This window comes from Cryptotermes secundus, unplaced genomic scaffold, assembly GCF_002891405.2.
Source record: "Cryptotermes secundus unplaced genomic scaffold, Csec_1.0 scaffold1109, whole genome shotgun sequence".
NCBI lineage: Eukaryota > Metazoa > Arthropoda > Insecta > Blattodea > Kalotermitidae > Cryptotermes > Cryptotermes secundus.
In genome coordinates this window covers 5,618-18,974 of record NW_019734980.1, presented here as the reverse complement: position 1 = coordinate 18,974, position 13,357 = coordinate 5,618, and the positions used below count along the sequence as shown (strand labels likewise).

Below are 13,357 nucleotides of genomic sequence, written 5' to 3'. Positions count from 1 at the left end.
TACAGTGGAATCTGTGCAAATCTCGACATTTAAGAACATGCGCTTTGTAGAATTTACAGGAACAGTCTTATAGAGCAGGTATTCAGTTGGTGAAGAAATTTCGTTTTTATTGAACTCTAGGATTCATTAGCGTGTTCACAAAACCCAAAATTTAGGTCCTATAAAGAGTTAGCTCATCCAGTAAACAAATTTATACCCTGAAGAAAACCAAGAATACACGGCGCCAGATCCCAGAAGACGACTTTCTTCATAGTCATCGCCGTGAAAACCTCAAAACTTACAAATTTATACTCTGTCTCCATATTCTCTATTTTGAAAATTTTCTTTCCATCTACGTTTAAATCTCTCTAGTGGTTTCTATCACTGAGGGTCTTCGACCGAAACTACTGTACGAATATCTCCTTTCCTCCATGGATATTGTATGTCCCATCCTTTGAATTTTTCCTGAGTTAACTACACTAACAATATCTGATAAAGAATACATTTCATAGAGATCCGATTCTTGAAAATTCTGAATAATCAGTTCGGAACAAGAGAGCTTCTAGTCTAATAGCGATAATCCACTTCGAAGAGCACAACATTTTTTCAGTGATCCAAGGAATAGCAAAAGCAAGTGGGATCACTGTAATAGAATGAACATTCTTCCACATTGTGGTACTTGTATCACTTTTTCCCTTGAGTGGCAGCTTGTTTTCAGAGGACTGCGCTGGCATGGTGCCGGAAGTATTGCAGCCTCTAGCAGAGTCTGCGGCGATCTGAAAACTGCTTCTGGGCCTTCACGTTTATCGCCAAACTCTCTGTATAAAGTCTCCTCTAGGGATCACTTGCTGAAAGGGCAGAGAGTATAGAAGGGCAGACAAAATATGGCAATTTTCAGATATTATTGAACTGCATACACAGAAAAATAAAATGTTCAACTATTTACATATACGAGTACTCTATTGAAAGTGCGTTAATTTAATCGCCAGTTTAAACGCTTTTATTCAAACGCATGCACCGGCTTCAGCTGCCGTTCATGATTGTACCCAGCACATTTTAGCTCAGGAGCATACAAGACATAATTCAGGAGAAATGAAAATTTTGAGGTTATGTTACACCAGCATGTGCTTGCCATTTAAATGCAGCTGCAGGGCTAGGAAAGGTGTCACTTAAAAAATATTAGTTAAAGTGGCTGTTTATTTCAATAGTGGACCAGTGTACGACGTTTCCACGTCGCAAGAAGATAAGGCCGATGGGAATTGCGTCCCATTTACGGTAGCCAAGTCTGGCAACATCGTAACTTTGTAGCCCTGTCTCTTGGCGCGACACTGTCCTGTTTGAACACTACAATAGAGCAGCATTCGATGCGCAGCGTTGTTATGAACAAGTGTACAGCGGTTGAGGTTATGCAGTTTTATTTTGTTGCGTTTCCTGATCCCTTGCTGGCTGATAAGGCTGCGGGCTAACGTTGCCGCGATGCGTCTTAGTCGAGATCACTGTTTTAAACCGATTCAGTTTTGATCACAATGAACATTTTGGTGTCACATCTAGATTCGAGTCTTTCATGGAAGATCTGACCATCGCAATGCTTCGAACAGAAAATGTCAGGCCTTCTTCCATGCCCCGAGAGCGACATTTCCCTCGTGATCTCAGTGTCGGACGACTCCTAGACCATGTGAATGCTGGGACCGACTCCGTTCGCTGTCCCGCATCAGAAATAATTTGAGACGAAGGATTCTTTCGATTGTAGACAAGGCGTCCCTTAAGGGGGAGTCGCAAAGCACAACCTACTCAAAATACAACGTAAAATAACGTGGACATAACCACCTGCCGCCGGTCATAGTGGCCGCGCGGTCTAAGGCATGAACCGTCTTCGCCTGCTCGTACACTGGGATCGTGGGTTCGAATCCCACTGGATGCATGGATGCCTGTGTGCGTTAACTGTGTTTGTGTTGTTCTGTGTGCGACGGGCTGATCCTCCGTCCAGGGAGTCTTACTGACTGTGTGTAGATTAAGATATTGAAAAATCGACCAAAGTTCACAAGAGCTGTAGAGCCACAGAAAGGATGGATGGATGGAGAGCGCCTGTCTACTCCATGTAATGCTCATCTCGAACTCATGAATCTACTGATTTCTCAAGGATGACTGCATACGAAAACTGTGACACATATATTGGCCAAGTTTACGTGCAGTTAATGATATTTGAAATGTTTTTCGATGAAAGGGACGACAATATTTAATGAAATGACAGAGAAAGTTTATGGCTCTCTGCTCTGTGATTAGCTATGTTACAGTACAACACGGTGGCCCGGTTTCGATCCCAGGTCAAATTCTGTGGGATTTGTGGCAGATAAATTGGCACTGCGATGGGCTCTTTCCCAAGTAATTCGGCTTCCCCTGCCTATTCTCATTTCACCAACTGCTCCATATTTATTTGTCATCGCGTTATCGACGCAGTTTAGTCCTGTACTGAGCGCTTCGTTAAATAACGTAGAAAGAAGTGCATTTGTGTCTGCAATCATTAGGATCAGGGCCAATAAAGTGCGCAAAATATTTACTCTCTAAATCAATCTGAACATTTGCATGCCTGTTTCATTTATTGATAGAGTACTCACAGGCGCCCCGTAAAATCACTTTTTAACTCCCTTAAGGACGCGCCATAGCTCAAGCGGTTAGTCGCTGGCTCCCCCCCCCGCGGCGGCTCGGGTTCGATCCCGGCTCAGGTTAAGTGGGATTTGTGGTGGACAAAGTGGCGCTGGGGCAGGTTTTCTCCGAGAACTTTGGTTTTCCCTGCCAATCTTCATTCCACCAATTGCTCCACAATCACCCTCACCTATTATCTGGGGCTGGTACAATAGGCCAGAAGTGACCGCTGTACAAGGGACTTGGTCTCACCCTCCTAGCAATAAAAAAAAAACTCCCGTCAGATTCCCTACTGTAATTTATAGAATTTAATATGAAAAGTATATGTCGTTACGTACATGTTTTTTTTTTCTTGGCACTACAGCCCCAGGGGGCCTAGACCTACCTCCATAAACTTCTCCGTTCACTTCGGTTTTTCTAGATCATACGCATTCGGTAGGACTCCTTGGGCGGGTGATCAGCTCGTCGCAAGGCCTCTACCTTACATACATGTTTAGAGCTGGATAATTCGTCGACTGAACTTACTTTTTTATTCCAATGTAAAGAAAGCCTAACGTAGACTGAGGGTGTTTGAGAACAGTGTGTTGAGGAGAATATTTGGACCGAAGAGAGATGAAGTGACAGGAGGTTGGAGAAAACTGCATAATGAGGAGCTTCATAACTTGTACTCTTCTCCAAGTATAATTAGAAAGATCAAGTCAAGGAGGATGAGGTGGGCAGGGCATGTAGCACGAATGTCAGAGAAAAGGAACGTATATAGGATATTGGTGGGAAAGCCAGAAGGAAAGAGACGACTAGGAAGACCAAGACGTAGGTGGGTGGACAAAATTAAAATGGATCTTAGAGTGATAGGATGGGATGGTATGGATTGGATTGATCTGACTGAGGACATAGACCAGTGGAGGGCTCTTTTGAACTCGGTAATGAGCCTTCAGGTTCCACAAAATGCTGAGAAGTTCTTGGGTAGCTGCACAATTGGCAGCTTCTCAAGAAGGGCTCAGCTCCATGAGTGGGGTAAAGAAAGCCTACATGAACTCTTCAAATCTACACTCTACGCCTCGACATGTAGAGTTCCTCATGGAGGGGCAAGTCCTCAAACTTATCTCCCGTGAAAACCACATAAAAATTACATTTTGACCGCGGTTGTGACTCAGGCCATGCTTGTCTCCTGCAGGGCTAATATTGACACAGAATCGTCGAGACTGTTCACAAGTGACGTCGTTGTGGAGATGTCGTCAAACATGAGCAAACAAATGAAATATAATATTAACCAAGTTTTAGAACAATGAAGTAGAAAGAGCAATACAGTACAGCAATTACATAAAAGTAGCTACCTTGTGGTGACCTTGTAAGGTCGAAATGCGCCGTAGAAGCGACATTTATACAAAGTGACAATGCAGCACACCAACAGCCTACGAGTATGACAAGAAATGGCGCCTTCAGGACTTCCGCTGCAAATTGAATCGTTAACCGAAGCTAGAGGAAGCTAAAATATAACAAAATGAAATATATTTATCGACATACATCAGAGTTCGCATTACACTACAAAATATTAATTTGTAAGGGAAAGTTAACATTGCGGTTAAGCCGCTAAAACGTAGTGGCAAGTGGAGGGAAAGCTCCACACATTCTTAATTTTGGCTCTGGATGGATGTGAGTAGCTTCACGGCCGGGAAGGAGCCCTGACCGATGGGAGGTTGGGTGGACCTATTGACAGAACGTAATGCACTCAACGTAACCCAGTAGGCTAAGACAAATGAACGCATGAATACCTACCCTTGTCGGCGTTGTTACCTCCTTATGATCACCAAATGAAGAACACATGAAGGCCTTCCCAAGTTCTTACATTTATTTAACAGCGTTGCGTGGGGCATAGAAATTATGTTTTACTGAAATTCCGTCGGTATACCGATGGGCTATGGCCTGAACGACCGGCGTTCGAATCCCAGTATGGACAAAATTTTTCTCTTTTCTATAACGTCCAGACCGGCTCTGGGGCCCACCCAGTCCCGTATACAATGGGTAAAGCGACAGGGGTACGAAGGTGACCATTTACTTCCACCTAGTTCCGAGGTCACGAATGGTGGAGCTATACCTCCACTCCCCCATATGTCTTCATGGCACAGTGCTTAATTAAGTACAGGGACCCTCTTACCTTCATACCGTTTTAATGTCTTATAACATAGAAACAGACGGGAGGACAATATTAAGGTAGGTTTTAATGAAATAGGTTATGAGGATTTGGACAAGGTTCATCTGGCTCAGGATTGGATGCAGGTCTTGTGAACATGGTAATTAAACTTTTCACTTCATGAAAGGTTGGGAATTTCTCGATCAGCTGAATGACTGCAAGCTTGCCAACAATATTAACGGTTACGAGTGATGAACTGTGGGAGATGTGAGAAAAAGTGTTCATATTTCAAGGCATATTCTGTCAGTCGTCCGGAGGAAAATGGAGATATCCACGAAAACATTTGTACGTGTCAAAAGATAAAATTGTAGGTTCCTATGACGTACACTTGCAAGCAATAGAATTACCTCCATGTTTTCTACAAATGGCCGCTCCGTATGAATGCGCCGTGGATTTCTTCGAACTAAACCAGACCACGCCGCTCACAATTGACACGCGGTCTAAGGCATGAACGGTCTTGGCCCGCTCAAACACTGAGATCGTGAGTTAAAACCCATTTGAAGCATGGATGTGTGTATGCGTTGATCCTGTATCTGTGCTGTCCTGTGTACAGGTAACAGCCTTGCGACGGGCTGGTCCCCCGTCCAAGGAGTCCTACCGGCTGTATAAGATTAAGAAACTGAAAAAGCGGCCAAGCTCCAACAAAGGGCTGCACAGCCAAAGATGCATGGATACACACGAGCGTGAAAGCTCGAACCCGCTCCTTTAAAACAATTAACTAAAAAAGCAACAGAGTGATGCAATTGCTTAGAAGTATCTGCCTGATGATGACCATATACGGCAGAAATATGTCGAAGTGACATTTATGAAAGAGCGACATGGCGTGCTAGCAGTTCATGCGCAGGACAAGACTGCCCACGCAAACTACAGCCTATAGACACTCAAATACGCATGATGTGGTGCCCATCTCAGAGACGCTGTCTTGGTAGGAACGGAAGCCGCTACAGGGCTGACGTCTGCTCCAGGACGGCTAAGTTGAAATAGCGACGAGCCATGGGCTGAAGAGTTGGGGTTCGATTCCCAGATTTTTCTTTGTTCCGCATTGTCCAGACCGGTTCTGGAGCCCACACAATCTCAAAGCCAATGGACACCGGGGGCTCTCTCGCTCGGGATAAATCGGCCGGGGAGTGAAGTTGACCACCCAACACCATTTAGTGCCGAAGTAATTAATGGAGGTTCTATAACTCCACTACCCCATACGTCCTTAAGGCGTGATGCTTAATTAATAAAGCACAGGGCTAACTTTACCAGACCGACTCTGGCACAAACAGCCTTATATCCAATGTGTGCTGGGGGCTCTTTCCTAGAGGGTAAAGTGCTCAGGCCATGAAGGTGACCACTAACTCCATCCACTGCCGACGTTGTAATTAGGTGGAGCTATACCTTCAGTCCTCCATACATTTTCACGGCGCGGTTCTTACCAGAGAACAAGGATAACTGCAGGATATGCTGTGACAATAAATTAATGCCTATAGTCTCCAGTGCCGATCACAGGGACCGCGCGGTCTGAGGCATGTACCGTCTTCGCTCGCTAGAACACTGGGATCGTGGGTTCCAGTCCCACTCAAAGCATGGATGTATGATTGCATTTATTCCGTGTTTGTGTTAGGTAGCGGCCTTGAGATGGGATGATCTCCTGTCCAAGGAGTCCTACCAATTGTCTAAGAATAAGAAACTGAAGAGAAATGAGTGTTTCACGGATATCATATGCTTCAAGTGGGAGAAACAGGAATAGAAGAAAAAGAATAGTGTCCACTTCTAATGCAGAAAGCTCCTGTCTCGCCTTAAAATCTATCCTCAACACACAATTTATTATGACGGAGCGTTAAAACTGACACGACAGTAAACACACCGGGAGTCAGAAAATTAACGTTCACATTTGCACAGACATTTTCACAAGACTTGAAAGTCTCGGCGTTTGAGGAGAACGAGACTCGTCAGCTGCCGAAAAGACGACTATGTTTTCAGAGTCCGTAAACCAGGAGGGAACCGGAAATAGTCGAAATGCTCAGTTTGAACAAACCTTTGTGAAAGATGTTCACTGTCTGGGTCAAAAGAGTGCAGGTATTCTAAGGCAGCATGACGTCCGGTGAGGAGTGTCGCTTGTACATGAACTAAGCTGCTCTTTCTTGTTGGTCCCGCATAACAACACGGGCCGACTGCTCCCTGTGGTGAACATGGCAGAAGATACTGGAGTGAGGACAGGTCTGGGGGGTGACCCTGATCCTCAGGCAGGTAAATGAGAACTTGTCCCCGTGCCTGATCATCACGACATGAAGGCGTACAAGAAATTAGATTTTCCGCCGCATGCATTCTTAACGTGGACGCTAGAGAGAGCTGAGTTGTCAGTTTCACTCTTGACACACATTGGATCGAAGGTTGGGTGGACCCTACCGACATCTTATTCTGGAATGCTAGGGGCATCAAAAAAAAAAAAAACGAGTTTACAAATTACCTGGATGCCAATAACATACCGATAGCACTAATAAGTGAGAACCACTTACAGCCATCCACGAAATTTAAATGTCCAAACTACATACCGTACAGGACTGACAGGCTAAATCAGCGGGTGGCGGAACAGCCATACTAATACGTCAGAATTTCAAGCACTCCGAAATTCTTCCTCGCTTGCAACATATGGAAGCTACAGCTATTCAACTCAACATTAATAAGGAATCCATAGTTTCAATTTCGGCCTACAATCCGCCAGGAAAAATAATAGAACGTGACTTAGACCTCCTCATTGGAACCGGGTACAAGGTAATACTTGCAGGCGATTTCAACGCCAAGCACGTAACATGGCGCGCTAGGCAGAAAAATGCCCCTTTTAAATCATTATTACAAAAATAATTACATAATTTCCGCTTCGTCGCAGCCTACGCATTTTCCAGAGAGAAACCCTGCAGGGGCGGAAAAAATTGACTTTGCCATCCTCAGTAACGTACTGTCAAGTCACTCAATACGCACCCTAGGTAGCCTCTCCACATCCGTTCACAGCCCCGTCTTATTGACCATACGTGGGCCATTAGAACCGGATGAAATTAAACCTAATTTTATCTACCGGGAACTTTTTCAAAATTACTTAGCAAACAGTTTGAATAATCGGCGCGCCATAGCTCAAGCGGTTAGTCGCTGTCTTCCCACCGCGGCGGCCCGGGTCTGGTCAAGTGGGATTTGTGGTGGACAATGTGGCGCTTGGGTGGGTTTTCTCCGAGTATTTCGGTTTCCCCTGCCAAGCTTCATTACACCAAATTCTCCATCATCATAATCATCCGGGGCAGGCTATAATAGGCCAATCAGTAGCCGCCGTGCCGAGTGGACCCAGTTGGACTCCACCCCCCCACTAAGCGAATTAAAAAAACCTGAATACTCAGTGCCTAGAAGGGAACTGCTCAAAGAGCTAGATTGATGTAGCGGTTAAGCAGCTTACAGATACCCTAAACTAGACCGCGTGGCCACTGTGAGAGGCTCATGGTAAAATTATTTAACTGAAACTGATGCCTGTATCAGAAATGTATACATATGGGACGTTTTGTATGAGATGTATCTATATTACAGTTTCTATGAAGGTCAGCTGTGAAAGTATACGGCTAGAGAGAGATCAACAACAAAACTGACCTTAACAGTTCATGTCGTCGTCCTTGAATATCTGATAAGTATATAATGAGACGAATACATAAAGTCGACATAGGCATTACCTGGATCAAAGCTGGACATATTTTCAGTGCCTCCGGTTTGATTCTTGATACTGATGTATTTCAGCTGACGGTTATCACTTACAAACACAAGAATCCAACTCTCGTGATGTTACAAACAATTTCTTCCCCAATGAGAACTGAATTAGAGGGAGTTTCGCGAGCTCATAGAGCTCGATTTCCATCGCAACAATCGAATTAGTCAAACGATTCTTCCCTCGTTCCAGTGCGATACTAAGCCGTGATGACACTGCAGTTCACATTACACGTGTATAACTTCGTCGTCTGTCGTGCTACGAGCGACTGCCAGGAATTACAAACGAGGAGTGGCTGTTGTTTAGCGTTGTTTAGTTCCCTTCTTGCTCGCTACTGCTTTTTATCTTGAACCAATGAGCTCGACCTCCAAGACACTGCCTGTGGCTTATTATAGATTCGAACGATGGTAAGTCTCAAGCTAGACTTCAAACGTATATACCATTCCAAATGGAGAGGAAAGCCTTATTTCTAAGATCACAGAAACTCTCTTCACACGATCGAGGTCAACAACAAATAGAAACTCAACTGCTACAGTCGCCCTTAGTATTTAAAGCAGCAAATTTTTTCCTATAAGTCAATACGAAGAAGAGACAGAGGCCGATTGTGAAGGATGAGCTGGTGAACCGGAGGCTACTTAACGACGCTATGCGAATTGCATATTATTGGGAATTGAATTATGTGATTACTTTCGCTGAAACTGACAGGTGATTCCCGACATTCGTATGGAGGGACTGGGGAAAACACGAAAACTTCCGGTATGATACCTGGTGTTCCTGCCGAGACTCGAACCAAGTACCTTCCGACTATAAGCCTACAGAGCTACAGCCACAATCTGCCCGGTTTTAGCGTCATATCTTCTGGGATTACTTTGTCAACATTATAGAATTTCTGAAGCATGCCGTATAGTGTCTGTACTGCGCACCGCTTCGATCTGCAATAGAAGCGTTACTATGTCCAGTGGTGTTTCTTAGTTTTCTGAAGTGGGGTGAGACTAAGTCCACTTGGTACTGCGGCCACTAACTGGACTATTGTACCAGCCTCGGATGATAGATGAGTGCGGAGCAGTCGGTGGAATGAGAACTGGCAAGGGAAACAAAAGTACTCGCATAAAACCTGCACCAGTGCCACTTGGTCCACCACAAATCCCACATAAGCTGACCTAAGCTCGAACCCGGGCCGCTGCGATGGGAAGCCGGCGATTAACCGCCTGAGCTATGGCATGGCCCAACTATGTCCAGTAAGTTAGCATCAAGACCAACAGGAAACAAAGGACTGCAAGCGGATCATTTTGAAAATCTGTTTACTCCGAAGAGAAGCGCCCATTTCCACTCCCCTTCAACTCTCTGTCAGCCAAGAAATAACTGCTTGAATTACGTAGCTGCAGAACATAATCTTAAATCGTGAAGTAAATACCAAGAAAAAACACAGGGAAAGACTGACGTACATGACCTTTCCTATGAGCAATTACTTGCGTATTTTGTGCAAAGATCGCACGCAATTTAAGGGTGAATGGAAATATTCCTCTATGCCGGACGGTACCAAGCGAGTGACGGCCATAAACTACTTCACTTAAACTGAGAGTGTACATTTATCATTAGTGCCTGTTCATCAGTCAACGTTACAGGACCAGATAGTTGTTTAACTTTTTTTTCATGATATCTGTACACAGGTGCCATCAGCGTCCATCTTCTCCAACTCGGTCTAATTAATTACTGAGGACACATCTGGTCCGTCATCTTTTAAACGCAAAAAGGTAAAGCCGTGAAGGCCCACAGGCTTGTGAGACGTGATTGAGATTAGCCCCTTCACAGAGGCCCAAGTGAGCAGATGTGTCCCCCTGACCCGACGACGGAAACAGATCCAGTTTTCGAAACACTGCGTTTTCTAGTTTTCAGGATACCAGACGATGGACAAAGTTCAAAACCCCAGTTATATGAAAGGTACTTCTGTGCGTTCCTTTTTCGTAGTGTCCAATGTGAGTGCAAAATGACCTGTCAGTTCCTTAATGTGCTTTTTCATTCGTTTTGTCTTTGAGATCCTCTTATTTTCCTGAAATATGTATCTATTTCACGATTTAAATTATTCATATTACGTCCACTTGTCTGGATTGGATCCTGTAACCAAAGCAAAGTAGTTTGCTTCCGCTTGCTAATAATTTTGTAAACATCTTTTGGCTGAAATTTTGACATTCTATCTATAACTTTGCTAAGCCCACATCATCACATCCATGTTCGAAAGCAATATGACTGCAGGGCCGAAGTTCCTCGTCATTAGGTATGTGACAATGTTTGATCCAGTAGAGTACAAATTCGTTGAACACTGTCAATTGTATGAAGTGTATTTAAATGTAAATTACATTATGAGAGTTGAATTTACTTTCGACTGAGGGCTGTTTGTTGGCATTAGATTAATAGTTTTGTTTTCCCTTGGCACTACAGCCCCAGTGGGCCTAGGCCTACCTCCATGAACTTCTCGTTCACTTCGGTTTTTCTAGATCTTACACAATCGGTAGGACTCCTTGGGCGGCTGATCAGCTCGTCGCAAGGCCTCTACATGTACACAAACTAAACATCCATGCCCTGAGTGGGATTCGAACCCACGATCCCGGTTTCCAAACGAGCGAAGACAGTACATGCTTTAGACCGCTCGGCTACCGTGACCGGCGATTAATAAATTTACTGTATTATTTTTTCTGGGTACTTCGGTTTCCCCTGCCAATCTGCATTCCACCAAATTCTCCATCAACATAATCACCCGGGGCAGGTACAATAGGCCAATCAGTGGCCGAAGTGCCGAGTGGACCCCGTTCGACTCCACCCCCCACTAAGCGAATAATAATATTAATGGCAGAGACTGAGATCGGATCAGGGATAGTGTGAATACCAAATCCGGTGATTTAGGAGTGGAAGAATAGGAAAGGATGCATGTGACTGGAGAGAGAGACGCCATGAGAAAGTAAGGACAGCATCAAGACCTCAAGATTACGAAGCAGGAGCGCTAAGTCCGGTCCAGATTGGTCACGTGGCCATTGTACGGCTATTTGGCGAGACAGGCTGAGTAAAGGGACGCAACCATATCATAATCCTTTACGATAAGATAACACTGAATTGAATGATTATGGTTGTTTATTGTGTTTACAGTCGATTCAACTGCACTGGTTAGTCATCACTGTCGACTTATCATATCATAAATCAGCTCTACGATTGCAATTAGATGTAACAGTCTCCAAGCCAAGTGTGATACGCGAATATGAGACAGAATTAAGCAAGGCAGGGGAGACATCATATTCCATTCCTGTTCCTCCGACCTTAGAAAGATGAGCTGGAAAGGTTGTGGCCATGGCTTCTTCCTGGCATCAGCCCGCCATTCCAGTGACTGATCAAAAACACGAAAATTCCCAATCAAGATAACTGATGTCCTAGCCCGCATTCGAATTGAGCAAAAGTTATTCTTGTAACAGGCCGTGAAGGCCTACACGGTTGTGAGACGTCGAAGCTTCCACATGTTTTAGACAATCTGCTCACAGATGGCGGTGAGGTTGTCAGCCAATTGAGTAGATTTCGAATAAAAATTCTAAATAAACTCTCAAATTGGTAGTGTTGTACAGCAGCATCCGCACCAGTCATTCGCTTGACTGCACATGTCAGATATTTTAAAACTGGAATCATTATTTACAGAATTAGCTCTCGGCGTCTGTGACGTCACTGAACAGTTTACGTGAACTATAAATTAACCAGTCTTACTAAAATATGTATCACTGTTCGCTCATGCGCATTAACCATGGAAACACTTAAACGTTTCTTGCAACGTTGACAAACTGTTAAAGATGAATCCTGACTTGTATCGACTACACGTTAATGTGGACTGCTGTAGAACGAAGGACTCAGTAAACTACTTCGAGAAAGATTAAATTGCTAAAGGACAGTACAAATTACACGACGAAAAACTTAACTGGCTGTGCGCTTCATCTAATATTACAGACGGTAGGAATCGAATTTTTATTCATGATGAACTCAGAGATAAAACTCAGGATATGCTTGTTATCATTCGTTTCAGAACCTTGGATCTTCCAGTGTCCTACCTATAAATTATATCGCAATGACTGGAATATACCTAAGTACAAATTTGCTTGCTGCGTTGTGGGTGAAACTAGTTCTCTTGCTCGATGGGAACTACATCTCACATTACATGGATCCAAAGTTGGTAAAAAAAATTACAACTGTTTGAGAAAATTACGTAATGTGATGTATCGTAATTCCTACACCGCGGCCTCTAGTCCGCAAGCGAACTATATCGACTGAGCGACCGCCGCGTGTCAGCAAACTTAGTGCCAGTTCTGACGGATAGAGGGTGTCGTGTGTTGAGTGCAACAGTTCCGCACGGCCGTTAATCTCGGTTTTGTAGACCGGAGACGTTATCCCCAGGTGGCTGAGTGGAACACGTTCCACTTGATGATGTGTTTCTATTGGACCATGATCTCTGTTAATCACTGTCCAGTGCATCTCTCGATTCGCAGACCATTTAACTGTGCTTTTCAGGTAGATAATATACACAGACTGCTCCACAAATAAGTACAGAAAACTGAAGGATGAGTACTATGGCTTAAAACAGCGAAAACATTTTCATAAACATGGGTCTAGAAATGGTTCAGTAACAATCCAAAGCTATTCAAAGGTGTTCTGGCAACAGCAGGATTAGAATTGTGGTTACAGAAGTAACATGTGGTACTGACTGTGGTAGGCAAACTTAACATGAATCTTCCACTGCAACACTCAAATCAGTAAAAGTGAGTGGGATTGTCGATGTTCTACAA

The 13,357-nt window shown here is 44.1% G+C and overlaps 1 protein-coding gene across 3 annotated transcripts in view; it reads right to left on the bottom strand.

Moving 5' to 3' along the window:
- Window positions 1-8,932, bottom strand: part of LOC111869159 — a 113,545-nt gene extending 104,613 nt beyond the window's left edge. Inside the window, exon 1 of one of the 3 annotated variants that reach the window (XM_033753304.1) lies at window positions 8,512-8,932. In XM_033753304.1, coding sequence (XP_033609195.1) covers window positions 8,512-8,530 — 19 coding nt within the window. In that variant the 5' untranslated portion in view covers window positions 8,531-8,932. The remainder of the gene's footprint in view (window positions 1-8,511) is intronic. The other 2 variants (XM_033753305.1, XM_023860428.2) reach the window with 2 other exon arrangements.
- Window positions 8,933-13,357: the final 4,425 nt, after the last annotated feature.